The sequence below is a fragment of the Alligator mississippiensis genome, chromosome 2, assembly GCF_030867095.1.
Source record: "Alligator mississippiensis isolate rAllMis1 chromosome 2, rAllMis1, whole genome shotgun sequence".
NCBI classification, from domain to species: Eukaryota; Metazoa; Chordata; order Crocodylia; family Alligatoridae; genus Alligator; species Alligator mississippiensis.
The window spans coordinates 279,619,480-279,641,572 of NC_081825.1; the positions used below are offsets into that span (position 1 = coordinate 279,619,480).

At 40.8% G+C, this 22,093-nt stretch overlaps 2 protein-coding genes across 6 annotated transcripts in view; both read left to right on the plus strand.

Annotated features, from left to right (window-relative positions):
- Positions 1–8,771, plus strand: part of AK7 (adenylate kinase 7) — a 40,914-nt gene extending 32,143 nt beyond the window's left edge. The window contains exons 14-18 of the mRNA XM_006275839.4: positions 580–648; positions 2,570–2,767; positions 5,857–6,077; positions 8,006–8,164; positions 8,615–8,771. Of these exons, the coding sequence (XP_006275901.3) occupies positions 580–648; positions 2,570–2,767; positions 5,857–6,077; positions 8,006–8,164; positions 8,615–8,653 (686 nt within the window). The 3' untranslated portion in view covers positions 8,654–8,771. The remainder of the gene's footprint in view (positions 1–579; positions 649–2,569; positions 2,768–5,856; positions 6,078–8,005; positions 8,165–8,614) is intronic.
- Positions 8,772–11,496: 2,725 nt separating this feature from the next.
- The window catches only part of PAPOLA (poly(A) polymerase alpha), a 70,641-nt gene continuing 60,044 nt past the window's right edge, over positions 11,497–22,093 (plus strand). The window contains exon 1 of one of the 5 annotated variants that reach the window (XM_019481614.2): positions 11,497–11,713. In XM_019481614.2, coding sequence (XP_019337159.1) covers positions 11,706–11,713 — 8 coding nt within the window. In that variant the 5' untranslated portion in view covers positions 11,497–11,705. Of the gene's footprint in view, positions 11,714–11,923; positions 12,004–22,093 lie in introns of those variants that run through there. The other 4 variants (XM_019481613.2, XM_019481612.2, XM_019481616.2 and 1 more) reach the window with 4 other exon arrangements.

Below are 22,093 nucleotides of genomic sequence, written 5' to 3' on the forward strand. Positions count from 1 at the left end.
GCGACCATTTTAAAACATGCAGGGGCTTAATACATGTGATGCTGCAGTGTTCTAATTAGAACATGGAGCAGACTTGATTATTTGAGTCTGCTCCAATGTGGTTTTGTTCTAATTAGAATGCCAACAAGCACGTGTATAGGCAGTCTAAGAGATGTAGCCATACCCTCGGAAGAGAGTTAGTATGAGCGTGTCTGTCAGCACATTGAATTAAATGCCAACTAATTCTTTACATTGACAGATTCTGGGGTAGCTGACAGGATCTATGTCAGCAGATCTTCAGATAATTATGTACAATATAAAAGTCTGTGTAGGTAGAGGATGTACCAGGCTCATTTTGAAGACTAAAACTTTTAACACTTCTGAAGTATGGAACTTTGCCAACATTTCCACTTTTATTTAAAAGTATCTAAATGTTTACTGAATTACATACCTGCCAAACTTAAAAGTTTGCGGTTATGACTTGGATTTATAAAGTATTGGTATTATATAAAGGACTGACATTGTTACTAAGTCTTTTTCTCACTGTATTAAGTAGCAACTTGAGATAGCAATGTTAATTGTGTTTTACTTTTATTTTAGTTGAAGATGAGGATGAAGAGGAAGAGACCAAAGGCAAAATGCCTCACTATGATAAAGTAATTATTCCTGGTAAGATTTGATATGCTTGCTTAAATAAGCATATTTTTAAAGAGCACTTTAATGATTAGGAAGTCTCAAAATACCACATTTTTCTCTCATTCCATTCACCAAAAATAGTTGCCTAGCTGACATAATACTGTTGCATCTTGTACTGGAAAGCAAATAAATTAATATCTAATTTATGTGGGGAAAATACCATTAAATACTAAATTATTACAATAGTAATAACTGCCATATTTTGTTACTTATTACGTCAGCTGTGGTGGAATAAGCATAAAAATCTACACCCAGATCTTGGAAGCTAAAACAATTAGTTTAAACAGACCCTTTTTTACTTTTTAGAATTGTGTCCTGAAATACAGTATATAGCTAAATTGATTTTTTTTTTTTATAAAATTTGTATCTAAAAATGTACTTTTGGACCTACACATGCAGGGTCAAATCCCTTGGTTTCTTTATTTGCTTTAATTTCAGTGTGAGTTTTGTCTGAATTAGGACAGATAGCCGTGGTATAGTCTGGTTCTGCAAAGTGTTCAATGTCTCCAACAATACAGTGACCTACTGGCTTTACTGGAAGATGAAAACACTTTGCATTTTCTTCAAAACACTCTTTCTCTGATGGAATTCAGTGTACAGTGGTCCTTATAATCAATGTAACAAAGATGTGATCTGAGATTTTTAGGCAGGCTTTAACATTTATGAAGATAACAACTTTTGAAGCAAACAATCTTTTCATATTAAATTGACATATTTTTAGTTCACATTTTTAAGTAAAACTATGAATAAATTGTTGTCGTAGGCTGCAGATATCCCTTTGTTCGCGGTAATAGGTTTTCTACATATGGAGGTACAAAAAACAGTTGTTCTGGAAAAAGAAGAGCCATTGTCTAAGTGAAAGCTGTGTTCTTAACCCAGGACTGTGGTTAGAAGCCTGAGTAGGCTTGGAAGCATTTCTGTTTGTTTTCTGAAGATTTGTTTACAGTTGGGTTGTGTCTGTTTTTTCCCAAGAAATGAGATGTGACCTCCTGACTTTGTTAAACTGCTTTCCCAGCTTAGAGTAGCATTTAATAATCATACTAAATAGGAATATGAGAAAATGTTATGATAAAAGGAGGCCAATTAGTCTACACTCAGGCAAAAAAAATCCATTCACTTTTGATTTTTGCCCAAGAAAAAATCGTCAGGGTTTATTTATTAATAATAAAAATATGAAGCTGTTAAACTTATATAAAGTAAAACTGGTAAACGAGATGTTTGAAAGTCTGCTTTTTTCCCTTCTGTCATTGTAGTGAAGGCAACTGGTATAAAATTATATTGTGTCTGACTTATTTTTTTCTGTGTATTTCTCAACTACATGAAAGTGTGCTTAGGCAAGAGCAGATACATTTATGAAATTAAAAATCCCAGTATAGTAACTGATAGCTTGAGCACTTTTTGAGTACAGTGAGTTACTATGTTTTTTAGTGCTATTAATTTGAGTTGTGTGTCCAAGGAAATAAATCTTTTATAGTCTTCTATTTAAGGTATTTTGATTACTGTGTACAGTTCTCTTTTGAGCCATAGATTTAGATTCTGTTACTGTTAGTCAAACCATGAGTAGTCTATTACTTCAGGGTAAGCCTTTATGAGATCAGTAAGTAGGGGTGATAAAGTGTAGTCTGTAGCTTTGAATTTAGCTTCTCAATTTTACTGAAATAATAGGATTTTTTAAAGAATTTATTTATTATTAAATATTGGTGAACTGCTATAATTTTAAAGTTTCAGTAAGGCATTCTGCAATGCAGTTTTTATGGAGATTTGAAATCAATTTCTGTTCATTGCATACTGTTCTTTTCATTAGTTAGGAATATGTTACTTACAAATAATAGACGCTGGAAAGAGAAAATTATGATATTGCCTTTTACTCTCAGAAATATGTTTTTCATTACAGAATTTGTTATTTCTTTGAATGCTTCTGATGAATTCCTAAAAAACCGAGTAATGAATCTTCCAGAAACTGTTGTTGCTGGAACTCATTATACACAGGACCGATTCTTGAGATCTCTGAGTCTCTTCAGGGAATTAAACACTGAAGATGAAACTGTTCTTAACTATTTTGATGAACTTGAAATACATCCACAGTTTATAGGTATGTAATAGTAATCATTTATAAATAAACTGTTAGAAATATAGTATGTTTTTCTTTCATAATTTTGCAAAAAATAACCTAAATATTTTTAGTGGAAGCTGTAGAACAAATATAAATAAGACTATACCTACAGCATCACTGGAATATTCATTCACTATTATAAATGGGAAAATTGTACCTACTCAGAAACTCATACAATTTATCTATTTTTAGCTGTTCACTTTTCTGGATGTCCAGGTAATAGCACTTTCCAAGAAAAGGTTGGTTGATTTAAAACCTGTGCATGCTTAAAAGAAAAAAAACAGAGATTGTGATTATTTCTTTTCCTATTTTGGATGGAGATTTCATGTCATGCTTAGGTTACTGCAGTGTTTCCTATCTGATGACTACTCCAGAACTCGTCAAAGGAGGCATTCTGCTTGTTTCTTCCAGATACATCACACCTGTGCTTCATGATCTTCACTGGTTTCTAGTTGATTTCCATATTTAATTTAAAGGGTTAATTTTCATTTTTAAAACAAGAAGCTTCATCCTGGTTACCTTAGCAACTGTTTCTATCCTTGGATGATAATGCTGCAGTTGCAATCAGCTGAGGTGTACAAGCTTTCAGCTTTCTGTTGTAAACAGTAGAGGACTAATGGGAAGGATAAGTTCAGTGAGGGATCTTCAACTCTGTAACTACTTCTGTTGATCCTATCTCATGGCCCCCTGTTGGTCCATCAGACTCCAGAATTCATGATTTGTTGATCAAACAGAAAAGCCTGATTATTTCCTTACATTTCTCCTGGGGGAAATGTATTGGCTGTTTTAAGTTCAGTGGGAGGATTTAATTTTGTTGGAGGCTGGAGAAATTTCCTTGGTGTTCTTTTTTTATCATTGATCCAAATTAATATTTATATTTTACAATGATTTTACTATCAGTTAGGATGACCAGTTAAAAGAAGATTTGTGTAAAATGTGGTCTTGCAAGTTTTTTTTTTTAATGTGTGCAACAGAGTTGAAACAGAGAACTGGGTATCAAGATTTCTAGATTTTGTTCTTTTCTCCAGTGACTCATTAACAATTGTGAACGTTACTTAAATGTCTTTGTCTGTTTTCTCATTTAAAAAACCAGGGAAACAACACAGACATGTTATGTGAGGTGTTATTAGTAGCTGAGATTATGGAATAAAAGATTGTTTATCAATGAAAAGCAATGTTATCATTCTTAATAGGGTTTTTATTCTGAAGGTATTTATGCGCTTCCCACATTTTTTACACCAAATATTGATGCTAATTTAATCTTTTATTTAAAAAGTCAATTACGATGTTGAAGTTACTGAGTATCTTTGCCCTCTGGCTGTCCCTCTTCCATGATGCTGGGGGTTTCTGTGCATCAAATTGATGAAGTCCTTATGTTTAGGGATGTTTCTGAGCCTAGCCACCTTCTTCTGTAGCTCTTTTCTGGTTCATAAGGGAATCCACCAGGAGGTACCTCTCATACCTTTTATAACCAAGTAACTAAATCCTTGGATGATGGTGTCACTGTGGATATAGTCTTTCTAGACTTTAAGAAGGCCTTTGATACTGTCTCTCACCCCATCCTCATCAATAAATTAAGCGACTGTGGCATTGATGCCTGCACAGTCGGATGGATAAAAAATTGGCTGATGGGGTGCACCCAGAGAGTAGTGGTGGATGGGTTGTACTCAACCTGGTGAGATGTGAGCAGCGGGGTACCCCAGGGCTCAGTCCTCGGGCCCGCACTGTTTAACATCTTCATCAGCGACTTGGACAAGGGGGTGGAAAGCACGCTGTCCAAATTTGCTGATGACAATAAGATGTAGGGCAAGGTGGACACACTTGAAGGGAGAGAGAGGCTGCAACTAGATTTAGACAGACTACAAAAGTGGACAGATGAGAATAGGATGGGGTTCAACGTAGACAAATGCTGCATCTTGGGAGAAGGAATCCACAGCATACATACAGGCTGGGGAGTTCCCTTCTTGAAAGCACAGAGGCGGAAAGGGATCTTGGAGTCATTATTGACTCCAAGATGAACATGAGCCGCCAATGCCAGACCGCAGCCAGCAAGGCCAGTCATACCTTGTCATGCATCCAAAGGTGCATCTCAAGCCGGTCCAGAGAGGTGATCCTCCCCCTCTATGCACCTTTGGTCAGGCCGCAGTTGGAGTACTGCGTCCAGTACTGGGCGCCGCACTTCAAAAGGGATGTGGCCAGCCTGGAGAGGGTTCAGAGGAGGGCCACCCGCTTGGTGAGAGGGCAGCAGGACAGGCCCTATGAGGAGAGACTGAAGGACCTGAACCTGTTCAGCCTCAGCAAGAGGAGGCTGAGGAGGGACCTGGTGACTGCCTACAAACTCATCAGGGGGGATCAACAGCAAATAGGCAGAGCCCTTTTCTCCCCAGCACCACCTGGGGTGACAAGGAACAATGGTAATAAGCTGATAGAGAATAGGTTTAGGTTAGAAATCAGAAGGCAATATTTTACAGTTAGGGTGGCCAAAATCTGAAACCAACTTCCCAGGGAAATGGTCCTCATCCCTACCTTAGGCAAATTCAAGAGAAGGTTGGACGATCACCTGTCTGGGGTCTTGTGAACCCAGCATTCATTCCTGCTTGTGGCAGGGGGTCAGGGTAGATGATCTGTTCAGGTCCCTCCTGACCCTAGCTACTGTGAAACTATGAAAGTATACCAGTAGCACTGTTCCACCTGGCTGTTCTAGGCAAGGTCATGCAGGCTGCAGTCCCTGCAAAGCCAGTTCAGGACCTGGATGGAAACCTCAGTGGTCAGTGGCACCCCCTGGACAGAGCTCACACAGCTACAGGCATAGGAAAAGCAGGCATTGGCAATGGCTTTGGCACTGTGATATCTTCCAGCCATTTTCTTGATTTGTCTGCTAGCTTCTTCATCCTGTTCTGCTGCTACTTTATAGAAAATGATTTCTTCCTCCTTTGCCTTCTTTCACTCAGCAGGCTTACGATGAAGGACGGGTAAAAAAAGTAGCTGGGCCAAACTCCCACCCAAACTCCCCAGCCTGTTTCTGTTCTTGTGTCACTGACTCAGCTTTTTCTGTTTGTGTTTGAAAGATGTAGCAAAGTTGGAGGATCCAGAGAACAGAGTTCTTGTAAAAGAGATCATCAAAGAAATTGGGGAGCCTCGAAATTATGGTTTGACAAAGGAAGAAAAGGCAGAACTAGAACATAAAAAGGCAGAAGAACGCCTTGCCAAAGAAGCTGAAGAGCAAGCAGAACGGGATCGTAAAGAGGCTGATGAAAGGGCTGAAAAGATGGCAAAGTGGGAAGAATGGGTAAGCTAACAGATACATTTGTGCAACTGTAATTATTTATGCACTTTAGAAAATAACAGAAATAAGCTTTCTAGCCACCTTAAAATTTTACATTACACAAAAATATTTGACTTGGGCCTGCCTCTTATGCTTGGTTAGAATCATGCAAACTGTTTGAAACGCATACATCTTCCCTCTGTTTTTTATATCAAATGACATATTTGGCTTCATATATCACATCACAGGGTGCATTTTAATGCACCAATTAAAAAATCAAATATAGGTATACTAAAAACAACTTTTGCCATGCTAGCATCAAAATACCTGTAAAAGATTTTTGATGACTGTGTTCTTCATGGCTTAAACAACTCCAGTGAGATTGTTCAGATACCAGGAGCAATCTGAGAAGAGAACTGGGGAAAAATAACTTTGCAAGCTGCTAAATAAGCAGGGACGAGTAATGATATAACCTAGGGCTATCCAACTGGCATCTGCTTCTCCCACTGCAGTGGAGCAGGAAAGGCCCTGTCAGGGGCCAGCATAGTCCATGCAGCTGGTGTGGGCGGGTGCCAGGGATCTACCCTGAAATCACAGGGCCTGTGTAGACTGTGACCTCTAGCTGCACTGAAGTTGGACAGCCTTCTGTAACCTGTGGGGGCACAGCTTTACATCCCTCTGAGGATTCTGGCACAGGTTGGCAGTTTTCAGCTATACCACAATGGAACCACACCAAGTGAGGCTTTCCAGAAGGTGCACTGAATCAGAATAGGTCCTGTGTGCATTGGCCATACCATTTTCTGGTCTAACTTTTGCTCTGGTTTTGGACAACCAATGATAGGTCCTTGCAAAGAGCAGGCTTAGAAGGTTGTATTGCAGGCGTCTTGTGCTGTTTACAGAGTGTGCGTTCTGGATGGTTCTGCAATTCTAAGGTATTAGAAGCTGTTAGTATCTCAGTAGGGGGCCCTTTTAACAATTTTTTCAGTTACCATGTTGATCCCATGAACTGAAAAGTGATTACTATGATGTCATTTTTTGCAGGTACTGAAGTGAATTGACAAAACTGAGAAAAAAAATTTTGTGGTGCCAAGCATTACTAACAATTAACTGCTATTTCTTACCATTTGTAGCTCTACACTATAATATGATCTTTTTAAAATAGGTACTGTTAAAGTGATGTGGTAGCCATGATGGTCCAGGAATTATGCAAGGTTATTTCTTAGGGTGATATCTTTTATTGGACCAACTGCACAATTGGGATAGTTAGACAAGATTTCAAATGCAAGATGTTCTTTTTCAGACCTTGCATTCAAAAACTTGTCTAACTCTATCCAACTATGCTGTTGGTTCAATAAATGATATCTCCCTAAGAAATTCTTGTTTCTCTTTTTCTAATAGTTATTTCTTCCTTAACTTCTTACTGACAACATTGCATTTTACTCCCATATTACCTGGCAAAATGTTGATTATCTACCAGTAAGAATTGATGATCTCTCAATTATCTTCAGTATGAATTCTCAAGCTATAGAATCATAAGAATTTCCCTGCTGAATCAGACCTGTGCTCTGTCTGATTCAGTACTGTCTCTAACAAGGACCTATATCAAGGGCTTTAGATAAATTGCAGTGGATGGCAATTATTTTTTTGCCTTGAACTTGCAAATAATTTCATCTTTGGCAATTTTAACTGTGGAAGATGTGTTCAGAATCTTAAATGGTAAAGAAGCGGACCAAAATTCCCATTATTCACCATGCTGTATTCTTTCTCTGTCCTTATTAATTGATACAGCTGAAACAGTAATATTCTGTTAATGATTTGTTTTAAAGAAATCGTCATTGTTTCTAACTGATGCATTTTTCCCTATAAGCCACCATTACAGATTTTAGCAAATGCTGTTTTGTTTAGGAATTAAATGTTATTTTCCAAATTCTTTATTTGCTTACCACTTGTAGAACAAACATTTAGAGGAAGTGAAGAGGCAAGAGAGAGAATTACTTGAAGCCCAGTCCATTCCACTAAGAAACTATTTAATGAAGCATGTCATGCCAACACTTATGCAGGGGCTAAATGAATGCTGCAAGATCAGGCCTGATGATCCTGTTGATTTTCTGGTAAGAGTATAATTATGTTTTTCTCAGGTTTTTGATGAATTTGAAGGAAAAAAAACCAGACTGACTATATCTGTACAGAGCAAGGGGTGGGGCTTTTATCTTATTAACAGGTATCTTAGCAAAAATGTTGCCTATATTAAGGGAAAAAATGGGAAGTAAGATGTACATGGTTCTGGATTTTTCTTTTTGCAGAAAAAAGGAAACAGCAGTGGGATAGCATTAATTGTAGGTTGTATTGTATTGTATAAATAGGGATGTTGATAATGCAAAAAATTCTGATAGAAACTGATTGAATATCAATCAGAGCTTGCATCTGGGAGCCATTTAATAGTTTCTCCCATTTTGTGTAGTTATGTTATCCAATAGTCTTCTGTAAACTAGTTACATTTTAAAATTGGACACATTTAAGATTTGTGAAATACTTAACTTTTATCATGTTGTTGTTTATAGGCAGAATATCTCTTCAAGAATAATCCTGAAATAGAATGAAAGAGTAAAAGAGTACTGATACATACAACATCCTAACTTCTAGCACTATTAAATACAAAGGTAGAACATTTCTGATGTATTTGACAATAAATATTTGATTCTATTGAAACAATTTTTATTTAGTCTCATGTATAATTTACACTTTTTTTTTACACTGTTACTTTTATGTTTGGCAGTACTAAAGATAGTATTTATTGCACACCTTGTTGCTTACAGCACAATAGTTGTAAAGGCAAATCAGTTATAGTATGTACTTAATTGAAATTGTGGGCTACAATAATCTAATAACGCCTCTCCCTGAAGAAAGACTACTGGGATCTCCCTCCTTAACTTGCTCTCTTTAGGTCAGTGATGTGGACCAACTGATGAACATTCTTGTCTTTTCCATATCCATAGTGGAAGGAGCCTTGTCCATAGCAAAGCTGTATAGCTCCTACCCTCCTACCAAAGCAGCAAGCCCTCTCCTGCCCTCTGCTGATTAAGAGATAACTAGGGTAATACAAAGGATTTCAGTTTAATGATTTGAACTTCTCTGTCAGGAAAAATGAATAAAAAGGAGTTTTGATATGGGCTTCATTCTTTCTGGCTGTCAGCCAAAAACACAGAGAGCAGGAGTGGTCAACCTGCAGTACACATGCTACATATGACACAGGCAGTGTATGTGAAAAGACTGGGGGAGGGGACAGGCAACATGACGACGGGTATGGCAAACAAAAGCTGATTGGGCAGGGAGTGCAGGGTAGGAAGTAGAAAGCGGAGCTGCTAAGCAGGCAGGAGGAGGAGATCAGGGTGGCATTTGGGGAGGATGTGTGGCTGGCTTGTGGCACATCTGCCAAAAAGGTTTTTCCCCTCTGAGACAGAGGATGAAGACAGTGCTGCTGTATTCAGTATGTGTTGCATGCTGGCCCATGAAAGTGACTGGGAAGATGCATAGTGGCTCAATATGATTTTGCCATTACTCTTCTATGCTGCTTTTTTATTATCAGTACTTAGCGTACTTCTCAGAAGACATTCACCGTATCTATGCTATTAAAGTTCAATATATTTTCCTAAGATTGTCATACAGGCAGTTCTCGAAGACAAATCTAAAGAGTTTCTGGCTTGCACAAGAGTCTGTGACAGTAAATAGATGGCTTTTCTTCAGTTACCATCCAGCTGATTTTTTTGTAATGAATTATGTAATTTTTTTGTGTATTTTGCAGAGAAGTACAATCTTTATTGAGGTTATATTCGTGTTCATCTTTAACCATTTTTATGAAACCAAGATGATACGATCAATTTCCTAAAGCACAAAGCATGTTGACTGGGGCTATTTGGAAAGAAAAGGAGAAAAAAAAATTCTGGGAAGAAGAATGACCAATCTACTGAAAACATATTTTTCCATTTATTAGATGTCATACAATTTAATACGGGCATCCCACAAGCACAGGAGTTAGGGGTGCAGCCCCAGAATCAGAACTTTCCAGACCTTAAATGCTGGAGGCTCCAAGTGGAAAAAGAACAGTGGAAAAAGCCCCAGTTGTACCCTGTTCGCTCTCCCTCTCAGCATCCACTCTCTGGCACTGTGTGACACAGGCTTATTTGATGTGCCAAGTGGATCATGGGCTTAAACCCATCAAGTAAAACTATAAGCCTCCCTTAATAAGGAAGGCCACCAGGGACACATCAACTGAGTTCAGGGGCCAAATAAAGACAGAACAGGAAAGGGAGTGAGGGTCACAGGCTGATAAAAAGGGAGCTGGAAGGGGACAGCAAACAGAGTACACTGACCAGCGTTCATTGCCCCCTAAATGAGTCAAGGGAACCTGCGGACGACAACCAGTGAAACTGCCCAGAGACACAAGCACAGTGACAGAAACAGCCCCAGACTTTCCTGCGTTCCCCCCAGCCAGAGCCTCCTTCCTCTTCCATTAGATGGCCAGCTTAGCCTGAGCTGGCAGGAGCCTGACCAGGATGTCCCAGGGTTTGGTGGGGCCACGGACGGGGAGCACATAATGGCAGTGCAAGAAGCAGCGCAGCCAGAACCTTAGCCCGAAGATCTGGAGGCACAACAGGGGCTGCAACCTGCCGCACTGGAGGCAGCTGAGTGCCAGGGTCCCCTTTGTTGGTAGAAGGTGCAGGTGCCAGGGATATCCCTAACGTGCACCAGATGCAGGCCCATGGTGATGGCTCCATGGAGGAGCCTCCATTCCAGGTTCACAGTGCCAGCCTGGAATAGAGACTTGTCCACCTGGGACCCTTGGTCCCACCTCTGCCCAGGGCATCTCTACTTGTCAGGCAGGACACAAGGATGGGATGATGAACTGTGCAGACCACCCACACATAGGGCCGGGGGCAATGGGCTGTTTGACCCACTTGATACCCCGCAGCCTGCTTAAGTGGTGGCAAAGGGGTACTAACTAGGCAAGAGTCTGACTAGGGTCTGAATCAGCCAGTGGCAGCTCTTATGATGCAAATGAATGGATACAAATGTCTTTAATGTAGGGAGCGGCCGGGCTCGTGCACCTGCTGTCTCTGCCAGGCAGGAAGTACCCACGAGCCACCACCAGGCAGCCCTGGGCTCACATCCCCGCACCGCGCAGGCGCAGTCGGGGGCTGCGCTCGAAGACACGCCCCCTCCCCCCTCTGCGCCAGGCCCGGCCCAACCCAGCTTTCTGCGCACGCGCGCCTCTGCCCGGCGGCCGTTAGCGCTTTGTTTTCAAACGTCCTTGCCGGAACTACATTTCCCAAACTGCCGGCCGGCCGCGGCGCGAGAGCGCATGCGCCAGCGAGGCGGCGCGCTCCACGTCCGGGGGTGGTCACGCCGCTGCGTGGGTTCTCCCGTCCCCCCCCCCCGCGCCGGAGCGCCGCTGTGGTAGCGCCCGGCCGCCATGTTAGGAGGCCGGAGGGGAAGAGGAAAGTGAAGCGGCGGCGGCCGGGCCTAGGAGCGGTTTCTCCTCCCGCCAGGGCCTCGCCCGGCCCGTATCATGCGCACGGCCTCCGCCGCGCGGGGGCACGAGTGACCGGTCCGGCAGCGGCGGGGGGAGGGCGGAGCGGCGGCGCTGGAGAGACGATGCCGTTGTAAGTTGGAGCCGGCTGGGCGGCGCGGGGGCCTGCGTCTCGCTGCGCCTTGGGCCCGGCCCGGTCCGGTCCGGTCCCTGCGCCGCCCGCGGGACCTCCCGGGTGCTCCGTGCGAGGCCCAGGCCTTGGTCCCTCCCGAGACGGGGGCTGCAACCACGTGAAGACGGGCCAGATCCTCGCGCCTCCTCCGCTCCGGGGCTAGGCCCGAGCACCTGCTTCGGGGGAGCCGCGTCCCCTCCCCCCCAGCACGAGGAGGAGGCCTGGATGTTGTGGAGGTGCAGCTGTTTTGGGTGTGTGACAGGCTGCGGTGTGCTCCCCCACTCCCCAAATGCTCGCCAGGCCTCTTTATCTATTAGACCTATTTATTAGATAGTCTGATAAAAGATACCATCTCTACCACGAGTTCTGATTCCTTCCTCCAGTCCTTTTACTGCCTCCCCGGGGGAAGAAGAGGGCTGGGTGCATTTTTTTTAAGCCCATCAAGCTAGAGCCCCTTCTGCCTGGTACCAGCCAATAGCTGCCTCTTGCCCACCACCCCTGCTCTTCTGCCTGCACCAGCCCTGAGATCAGGTACAGCGACACATTGAAGAAAGCATCCTTAATAAGCATCGTGTTAGCTTTGTTTCTTCCTCCGGTGTCTGCTTTTAAAAGCAATGGGAGACTTCCGGTGGGTCTGTTCTCCCCTGTCCTGAGCCTGCCACTTACACTGAGTTCTTTTTATCCAAACACAGTGGTTGGAGAGGTTAGTTTTCAATGTTTTTGAAAGACTGGGCTTGTTGGGACACCAGGAGTTTTTGATGGTGTTGAATAAAGATGTACATTATTATAAAGAGGGAGGCAGTTAGTGATGTTAGTCTGAAGGTAGGCAGGGTGGCACCTTAGAGACTAACTTGTCTCCCTGTCACGTGCCTGCCTTCTGCCCAGGTGTGTACAAGATCTTGCATTTGCTGCCCTTAAGGAAAAGGGCACTGTAACTTTTTTAGATATTCCTTTATTTTTTCTCTAAGGGTCCAATCGGGACCCCCCCTGTATGAGACGCTAAATAACACATGCAATTTCTGCCTCAGAGGTAAAAAATTAGAGTGTTGGTAATATAATAGGCAAGTTATAGGGGGAATATATATCAAGGGGGAATTCAGCTGAGGAATAGTAAAGAGAAACTTTGCTACAGTCTACTTTGTTTGGATTGAGTACAGTTTTTGAGCTAATCTTTTTTTTTTTTTTTAATGATTATCATTGTGGCAATAGTGAGTGAAATATATTTTGTTGAAGCTCTTTCATTTCAGTGAGTGTTTAGCAGGCCTGTAAGTCCTTTATAGCTAGAAGATGTGGTTTTTGTGACTAGTTGGTCTCTGCTGAGGTTGATAATGGTAACAACTGATCAGAAATTGGTTTCATAGGAAGGCTATTGTTTCAAGACAGTGAAGTTAGAGAAGTATTTCTTTTGAACATTGTCACTTCTGAATCCATTTTTAAGCTGCACTGATGCATACATACATCTGATTTACGGGAGTCCTAAACTCTACAAATTTGAGATCATGTGCAGTGGTAGGTCTGCTGGTTGAAGTTATCATGCTGCCTTACCTTTAAAGGGCCTGATACTGATTTGTAAAGAAAATAAAATAAATTCTGCACTCAAACTTGTACAGGTTTCCCAGCTTACGAGTTGCGTTAACATATAACATGGAAGTTTATACAGTGAAATGTATGTTGGTACATTTATACAACTTTGCTGTTTGTTGTTGTTTAGGAATTATTAGCAGTTTAACGAACGCTCATATTTAAAAAACTTGAATTGTTGATTTCTGCTGTGAACTATGTACTACTCTCTCTACCTGATAAATAAAAACTTTAGCCTTTTTCTTAAACTTCATGGCTGTGCAATTCATAAATTCTAATCATGGTACAAATTTATACTTGGTATACAGCCATGATTACAAATAAGAAGTTATCACTGAACTTATAAAATGTTACCCCTGACTTTAGTAGGCATGGGGAGGCTAAAACCCCATACGGTTTTGAAAACCTAAGAAGCTACTTTTCCCTGTATGTTCATATTTTCCTCCCTCTTTTCAATCTACTGGGCCGTTGTGCACCCTATAGGCAAAGGGAGAATAAATATATTGATATTAAAGTTGAGTAAGCACATTTTTGCATACGGGTAAATACCTCTGGTTTTCTTAAGTTGTCTTTTGAGGGATGTGTGTTGCTAAAGTAATCCTGAGCTTTTTGTAAATTTTGTAGATCCCTCCCTCCCCCCCATCTTGCAAAGCACTATACTCTCAAATGTAAGAACTTCTGCCCCGGAGGGTAATTGCTCTTTAGTCTGAAAATATATAAAAAGGTGCAATGTTGTGTTAAGAGTATTAAGTGAAGGAGAAACTCAAAGAACATAAACAGTATAACGTTACAGCCATATGGCACACAAATGGGAGTTTGCATTAAGGTATACAAATGAGGGTTTGTTTGTTTTTTTTTATATTAGTAACTAGTATTCATATATCCCATGTAGCCCCAGACTATTATATATTTAATTAAAACATAAGCACTTGTGACATTTTTTAGGTGATCAAGGTTGTCATTTAACAACATTTAAGCTAAACAATTTTGCTATGAACAAGTTCTACCTTTTGCCTTGGAAATGTATGCACAAAAAAGTGATGGAATAAGTGACAGTGTAGGCTGAAACTGGAGACCAGTTTCTGCAGTTAAAAACATGTTCCAGTAAAAGGTTGTTTATACACAATGTACATTCTTCCATACTGTCAAAAAACCAGGTATTGGAAAAGTAAGAATCTGGAAATAGACTTGACTTTGAACTGACCTAAACACAGAAGTTGTATTAACTTAACAAAACATCTTTGCAGTTCACTTTTACATTTGTTTGTTCTTAATATTGAAGGTAGGCCCCTCACTCCTTTATTTCCCTTCATTTGTCTTAAATGAGAAATTTTAAAGCTAAATAGTCTATTAATGATGACTAAGTTAAAGTCTAGGCTTTTCACTTAAACCTCTTAACACTGCACTATTTTATAGTGCAGTTTTAAGTGGAATTAACTTTAAATAAAATAATTACAAGTAAGCTTTATTAATATAAAAGCAACAAGTTGTGGAAATTTACATGGGGTCATATTTGAATGCTCGTAGCTGATATTGTGTTAGAACGCAAATTAATACTGTCACGTTCAACTCTTTTTACAATTAGTGTTTATTCTTGAACTCATGGTGTTATATGGCCACCATTTGTTATTTTTTGGAATTGTTTTAATATATTATAGCAGGGCTGTCTAGCTGCTGGCCTGTGGATGACATACAGCCCCCCAAAGAGTTAATTTGTGGCCCTTGGGCTTCTGCTTTACTGTGGGCATCATATTGCTCCGGATTTTTCCTCTTTCCTCAGGCTGCTGCTTCCCACCCCTGCTGCAGGGAGCAAGACAGTGCAGGGCAGTGCACGGCGCATAAAGGACAAGTGCAGAGGTGGGGGCAGGGGGACATCCACTGTATTGGATGGCCTGAGAGCCTATGGCTCATCCTGGTGTGGCCCACATAGTACATGGCTTGTGGAGTTTGTGGGCCTCAGCCACTTGGAAGTTAGACAGCCCTGCTTTATAAAATCAAGCTTAAACTTATTTTCTATGTTACTATCATAATTAAAATATGAAGCATACCATTATTTTTGAGTCCTTCAGATTCTATATAGTTCTGTCTGTGACCTTTTTTTCTAGGCAGTGGATTGTAATTACGTGCCATGAGAAAAATGAGAGCAGATTTAAAATTTGGCGCACAAATTTAAAATAGGAGGGACCAATTTATAAGTCAGACAGGGAGCATGGGATGGTGAACAGAAAGCAAAGTGGCAGATCAGCAGGGGGATTGTAGTGGCACTTGAAGAGGCGTGGGGCTTAATTTGTGGCATGCCTACCAAAAAGATCGGCCACCACTGATTTAGGTGGTGTATCAGTTTGGTTCAGCTGGCTTACAGAATACAATAGATGTTTGTCAAAGTATTTTATTGTCTTCACAAAGCTGAGAAAAAATGTAAAATTGTCTTAGGCAAAAATGCAGCCTGGTGGCCTGTGTCTCTTCCTGGCTAACACACAATAGCTGTTCCCCACAGACACAATAAGAGGGTGAAAATCTGGTAAGAAAATGCAGAAACGTGGCATACGGTAGTACATGTAGGGACACTTTCCTTTCGGCACACCCCCAAATCCCTTTTCTCTCTACTGTTTCCTTTCTTCCACTCCCTGATGTTCCTCCTTCATCCTGTCCACTTCTGCCCCTCATCTCATTGCTCTGAAGATCCTGAAAATGTTACAAGCAATTCATATTGTGGGGTTTATACTAGAAGCTCTTTGATCAGAGAACACACACATTCTTTTTTCTTAGCTTGTGCTCAGTCCCATTGTTCAGGAAACATGATTACATTATCCTAACAGCTTACCAGAGTTGTTGTTCCTCCTACATTTCAAAGTCAGTGTTTTCTGACTGTTCTTGTCAAGTAAAATCTGAGTGTGGATTTTAAAGTATTCTGAAACCAGAAATTTCAATCTTCTAAAGAAAAGGCTTGCAAGATGTGGGCAGAACAGAGAGAGTACCTGGCATATAGTTTTTAAAAAACTGTGAAGATAAGGTTTGAAATCAGTTCACGGGTGTTGCTTGCATTCAACAACTGTAGTATAATTCCTAGAGCTGCCTTGTTGTTAGAGCAGGAAGTATGCCTACAAAACCTTTTCTTTAAGCAGAACAGGACTGTTTTGATTTGCTGTCTCTGGGTATCAGCCTAGCATATGTTAGCCTGAAGTTATACATTTTATCCTTTATGACCCGTTTCATAATTTGATGGGGACAGCCAGTGTGCAGTGTGTGCGCCACAAGTGGCATGCAAAAAATTGAAGAAGACAAGCAGCACAGTAGTAGATAGGGCAGGGAACAGAAAGCAGAGTAGCAGATCAAGGGAAAGGATCTTAGAGTGGTGCTCAGAAGAGTTGAGTCAGGTTTGTGGCATACGTGGCAAAGGTTTGCCCTGCTGGTTTATGAAATGGAATATATGAAATAGTTGCCTGTCAGCAGGGGAATGACCTTGTGATGGAAGGGACCTCCTCTGTTCTTCAATTTTGCTTCCACTAAAATGAAGCATATTCTGTTTGCTATCCCAAGTTAAATTCAGATTGAATGCCTTCAATCTTCTCCCAAACAGATCTCAGTCATAGTCCCATGTACTATGAAAATTTTTAAAAGAAAAATGAGTTATAAAATACTGTTGTTCTTTCAGATACTTTTTTCAGATTTGTCTCTAAATCCTGCTCAGCACTTCCCTGAGGTACAGCAAATTTCAAGATGGGTCCCAGTGGATTTTATAGTGCTTACAGTATTTACCTTTAAGCAGAAAGTGATGCTGAATCTTGGGTACAGAATGGCTGCAGCTATAATCATGGAGGCCTGGGTAGCAGCTCTGTGGCTAAAGTAGCAGCAAAGCTTTCCTTTTCACAAGGCCTTTGAAGTGCTAAATTTGTCTTCAGCCTTATTTCCTTAAACAAAAAATATTTAGAATATCTTGTATGGCCTTTGGTATCATCTCTGAACCAAGCGTTCTAGACTTTTCATTTTCTTTAAGAGCAATTACATTTTCAATTGTGTATAGATAATAATAGTCTTACAAAATTCTGTGTAGCACTATAAGGACAGGGTGTTTCACAAACCCTGAAATAAAAGGACAGTCTTTTTAGTGCTTACAGTCTTAGATGATGTTAATGAACAGTATTAACTGTTTGCTGTATCAATTGGAGGATAAGCTAATGATGTGAGGGATAACTAAGAGAGAAATAAAGCTTAAGAAAATTTTGTTCAGCAAATACTTTTTTTTTTTTTTTTAATTGTAGCTGTTTGAGCAGTTGTTCTCAGAGTGACTTAATTCTGTTTTGACTGAGTGTAGGAGTGCTTGAAAAGGAGCTTGGTTTTGTTTCTTTCTTCCTTCATTTTCACAATGGAATTGAGTATATGTTATGGTTGTGCTTAAAAAGACTGGAAAATAGATAGTATCCTCAGTAAGTTTTGTTTTGCATGGGAACTCCATCAGCTTAAGTTGCTTTTAGAGCAAATGTGTTTGTGTGAATGAAATAGTAATATAATTGTTAAAATGTGTCCATAAACCTATTTTCTGCTTACTCAATACATGTATGTGTGCCTGACCCTAGAAACTTGATTTCAAGTACTCTATGGGGAAACCTACGCATCTTGTAAGAGGCTTCTTTATTTTCTTTTTTGTAAAACTGTTTACCACTCATGATAGTATTTGTTTTGGATTGCCTTTTAAGTGCAGTGTTACTGGTGGTCATGTGGGAGGGAACAAGTACCACGATCTACCAAAGCTTTTTCACAAGAATGTTATAAACTGAAAGATAATCTTTTAGTTACATTTATTTTTATCAATATAACAACACAAGTTATATACAGAAGTCTCATTTGTATTAGGTACATTAAGTTATAGTTACGGTATTCAACTTTTTTTTGAACTTGCTGAGGACTTAATATTAGGTTAAAATTTTGTACTACCTGATATTCTAGCCTATTGCTTATTTCATGTTTGCTTGTAATCTTGAATTTACAGCTTACTGCCTTCAAACTTTCAAGCCAGATCTACAAATTGTCTTGTACTATAACTTACTGTGCAACTTAACTTGGTCAGTAGAACACTACATTATTTTAAAATAACATACCATAGTCTCTCAAGCTAGCACAGGAAGGCTTAAATTAAAGACTATATTTTGGGAGCATTATCATTGTACCTGCCTGTGTCAGATTAGCAAGTGCTGGGTGGTTCAAGACTGTGCTAGCCAGGTTCAGACCTCTGCTTGTGCTGGCACCTCTTCCTTTGGGGGGCCCCCTGCTTACCTGGCCCCCCCTGCTTACCTGTCATGTCTTGGTCTTAAAGGTAAATAAGGGAGGTTCCTAATATATCGTGGACCACCCTTGGGTGCACTTGGTGTGGGCATTTCTTGGGGCCTTTCCTCCCCTACACCCCATCTATATGCTGACCGTGGTTTTCCTGCTGTATGGTGCTAGCTGTTTAAGTTGCAGGCAATCAGCCAGGTCTGGTGTCTTTCCCACCCTGACAAATGTTTTTATAAGAGGGGATGTCATGTATATAATAAAGTTGTCATGGTGATATTATGAATCAAAAAGAAATCTCTTCATCCATTAATCTGGTAATAAGAAAAAGGAAATTTAGGCCCTAATCCTCGCAGTCTTTTCATTAAAATCCAGCAAATCACAAAATCTGAAATTAATTCACAATACATGTTAATTCGGTATGGGTCTGTTGCCAAAATCAGAAGTGGCTTATAATTAGTCTTCTGGACTACAGTCGTCATCAACAGGGCATCAGGCACTTTTAATCCATCTGTGCCCTTATTTAGAGGAAATGGCCCTTCTGGCTTCATTCCTCCCAAATAATTTTGCCTCCAAGGCATTGACTTGATCCCAGGCCTTTCCTAACCAGTTCAGTCAAAAGACAGAAAAACTAAATGAGGCAACAAAAGAAGAGGCCAAAAGAAAACAAGAAAAGATAGGCTGCAGTGTTCAGCCTTAGTCATGTGTCCCTCTGGTTGTGCCCAGATATTGTGGTCCCAGGTCCTTCTCCTGGGCAGCTCTGGCACTAGGACAGTGGAAATACCCCTCCGGGTATCCCAGCTGTGGAACCAGCTTGGTGCTTTGCCGGTCGCACCGACCTGTAGCTCACAGCAGCAGTGCTGTTTCCCCATTCTCCTATCATGCTGCTCTGCGCAGGCTCTTGTCAGATGTCAATGCCAGGAACTGGCTATGTCATGCCTCCACACCTCTCCAGCTTCAATGAGCATGTATTTAAGAACTTTGCTGGCAGCGCCGCCCACTGCTCTGAAACCTCTGTTGCTGTACCTGTACTAGGTAAACTGGTTCCAGCCCTTACCAGGCATTTTGTCTGAATGTTTTGCATCCTTCCAACACTTCCCAAACCCCTCCACTGGGGCTTCCAGTCCCTGGGACCAGTCGCACCATGGCAGTGATGTATAAAGAAAGGTAAAACCTGACCTTGGGGAAGGGAGTCTTTGAAACATGTTAAAATCTGGTTGGGAAGACTTTGTTAATGAAATCATGCCATCACAGTTGTTGTGAGTGAAAGTTGAATAATTGGGAAAGAGATTTTAGGTTTGTTTATGTGTCTATTGCCTGTTAATGCTTAATTTGAATGATAATGTATTGGATATAAAGAGATCTCTACCATTTTGTTAATGAGTAACTTTGAACAGCAACATCTTGGACAAATATATATTTTAAAGGTTCCGCTCTTTTGTATGACAGATAACACTGTAGAACACACAATAGCTCTTCCCATCAAAAAGAACCTTAGTTGACATTCTTGATTTTGCTAAGATGAAAATCCAAACAGGTTTATTTTTTTTGTTCAACCAAAAAGGCAAACTGCAACATAAGATCAACCTTTGTCTGGCTACCTCACCAAACCATAGCTGTTTCTTAATATTGGGAGATGTTTGTTTTCTTATCCTTATAGTTGTTTTTTTTTCTTTCCCAACTTTTATCTAACAAATTAATAAAAAATAGAATTTGCGAACTCCATTACTATCTGTAACTGCTTGGCATGTCACCCTGAAGCCACAAATATTGGGAGATAAACTCCTTTAAGTTCTTTCTGTTTTGCGGAAGTGCTAGAAAATAATTATTTTTCTTTTAAATGTTTGAACATATTAGTAATAGCTAAATTTTAATACCCCTTAAGTGTAAATATATAGTTCAGTAGACCTTGTTTACACTAAGAAATGGGATTTAGCATGGTAAATTTAAAGTACTTAAGCTACTGAAGCACATTTATCTTAAACATGTTAAATGGCATATTCGGTCCTTCAGCAGATTGAAAGATGGACTTTTTTTTTTCTGCAACTAAAGTCTTCCAGTATGGTCACACAGTCTACCAGTAGTAACCTGTTGAAGTATCCCAGGATGCACTGCTTCTGGGAGCAGTTGGGTATTTCCCAGAGGGAACTACACTAGAAATTGGAGTAGCACTTCTGTTACTACAGGGTAGAGACATTTTAAACTGTTTCCAAGGGTTAAAATGTGGACTAGCTGAAATTATTTGTGGTTAAATAAATTAAGTAGCAGACAACTTTGTTTTAGTCCCCTCCCTCCCCCCTTCTTTCTGCTGAGACAGGGCTTCAGGCTTCCTATAATGTACATTATCATATTTTAAAAATAAGTTTAGACAGTAAATTAGCTTGATGAAATCCCTACTGAGCTTCCTCGATTCCTGTTTCTGTCACCCTTCCTGGAGAAACTGGGGTGTACTCATCATGCCAGTTCTGGTGAAAATCTTTTCTCTTTTTTTAGAAGGGATGACCTTTAAGGATGTATAGGAACTAGGGGCTTCTGTGTGTTTTTTAAAGAGTTTTTTTTTTTGGTGTGCGTGTTCAAAACCCTTCAGTAAACTAGATAAGTCCTTTATCTATTTGAAGACAAGGCTGGAACCATCGTTACGTACACTTCAACATGTACTCTAGTGCAAGTATTTCAGTTTGATGAATATACTGCTAAGCCATTTTCTCTGGAGCTTCTGATCCACTACTATCTCTAGATTGAGTACAAGGCTTAAAAATGTATCTAGTGTCTACTGGTTCAAAAATGTTGTCCTAGTTAAGTCTATTCATCAGCGAGAATTCACCAACCTACATTCACCCTGCTGATTAGGTATCACTTGGGATGAAGAATCTGGTCTCCTGTGAGCTAAATTAATGGCCCAGTTAAGGCCATTTCATCCATACACAAACACATTTGTGTTTCCCTTCTCAGTTCCGGTAGTTTCTTCAGTATCTATTGGTTTATGCTGTGTCCAGAATAGGATCACATGAGGATTCCTATACATAGTCATTGTTTTGCAAACAGAGGGCTCTAAAGCAGGTATGTCAAATACACGGCCTGTTGAGCTGCCTGACCTGGTCTATGGGTTGCTGGAGCGACCCCAGGTGCCAGCCCTAGCCCTACCCACTGTATGTGGCATGTGGGCTGGACCCAGCAACATTCCCCCTGTGTGTAGCATGCAGGGTTGGCCCAGGACATGGGGAGCCTGTGCTGGATCATCTCTGTATGCTGACTCTGGGATCTGAATCAGGCAGTGCTGGAACCAGTGCATGCAGCATGCATCCCATGGTGGCCCCCTGTGCTGTGTACACAGCGTGCTGGCCCTGGGGCTCAGTGCATGCAAGTCCGGCATGGGGTGTGCACAGGCTGAATCTGGCATATACAGTATGAGGCTCTGGGACACAAGCTGCATGCGCTGTCCTGGGTGTCTTGCATGCTTCGTGCACAGTGAGCTCTGGGGCCGGCAAG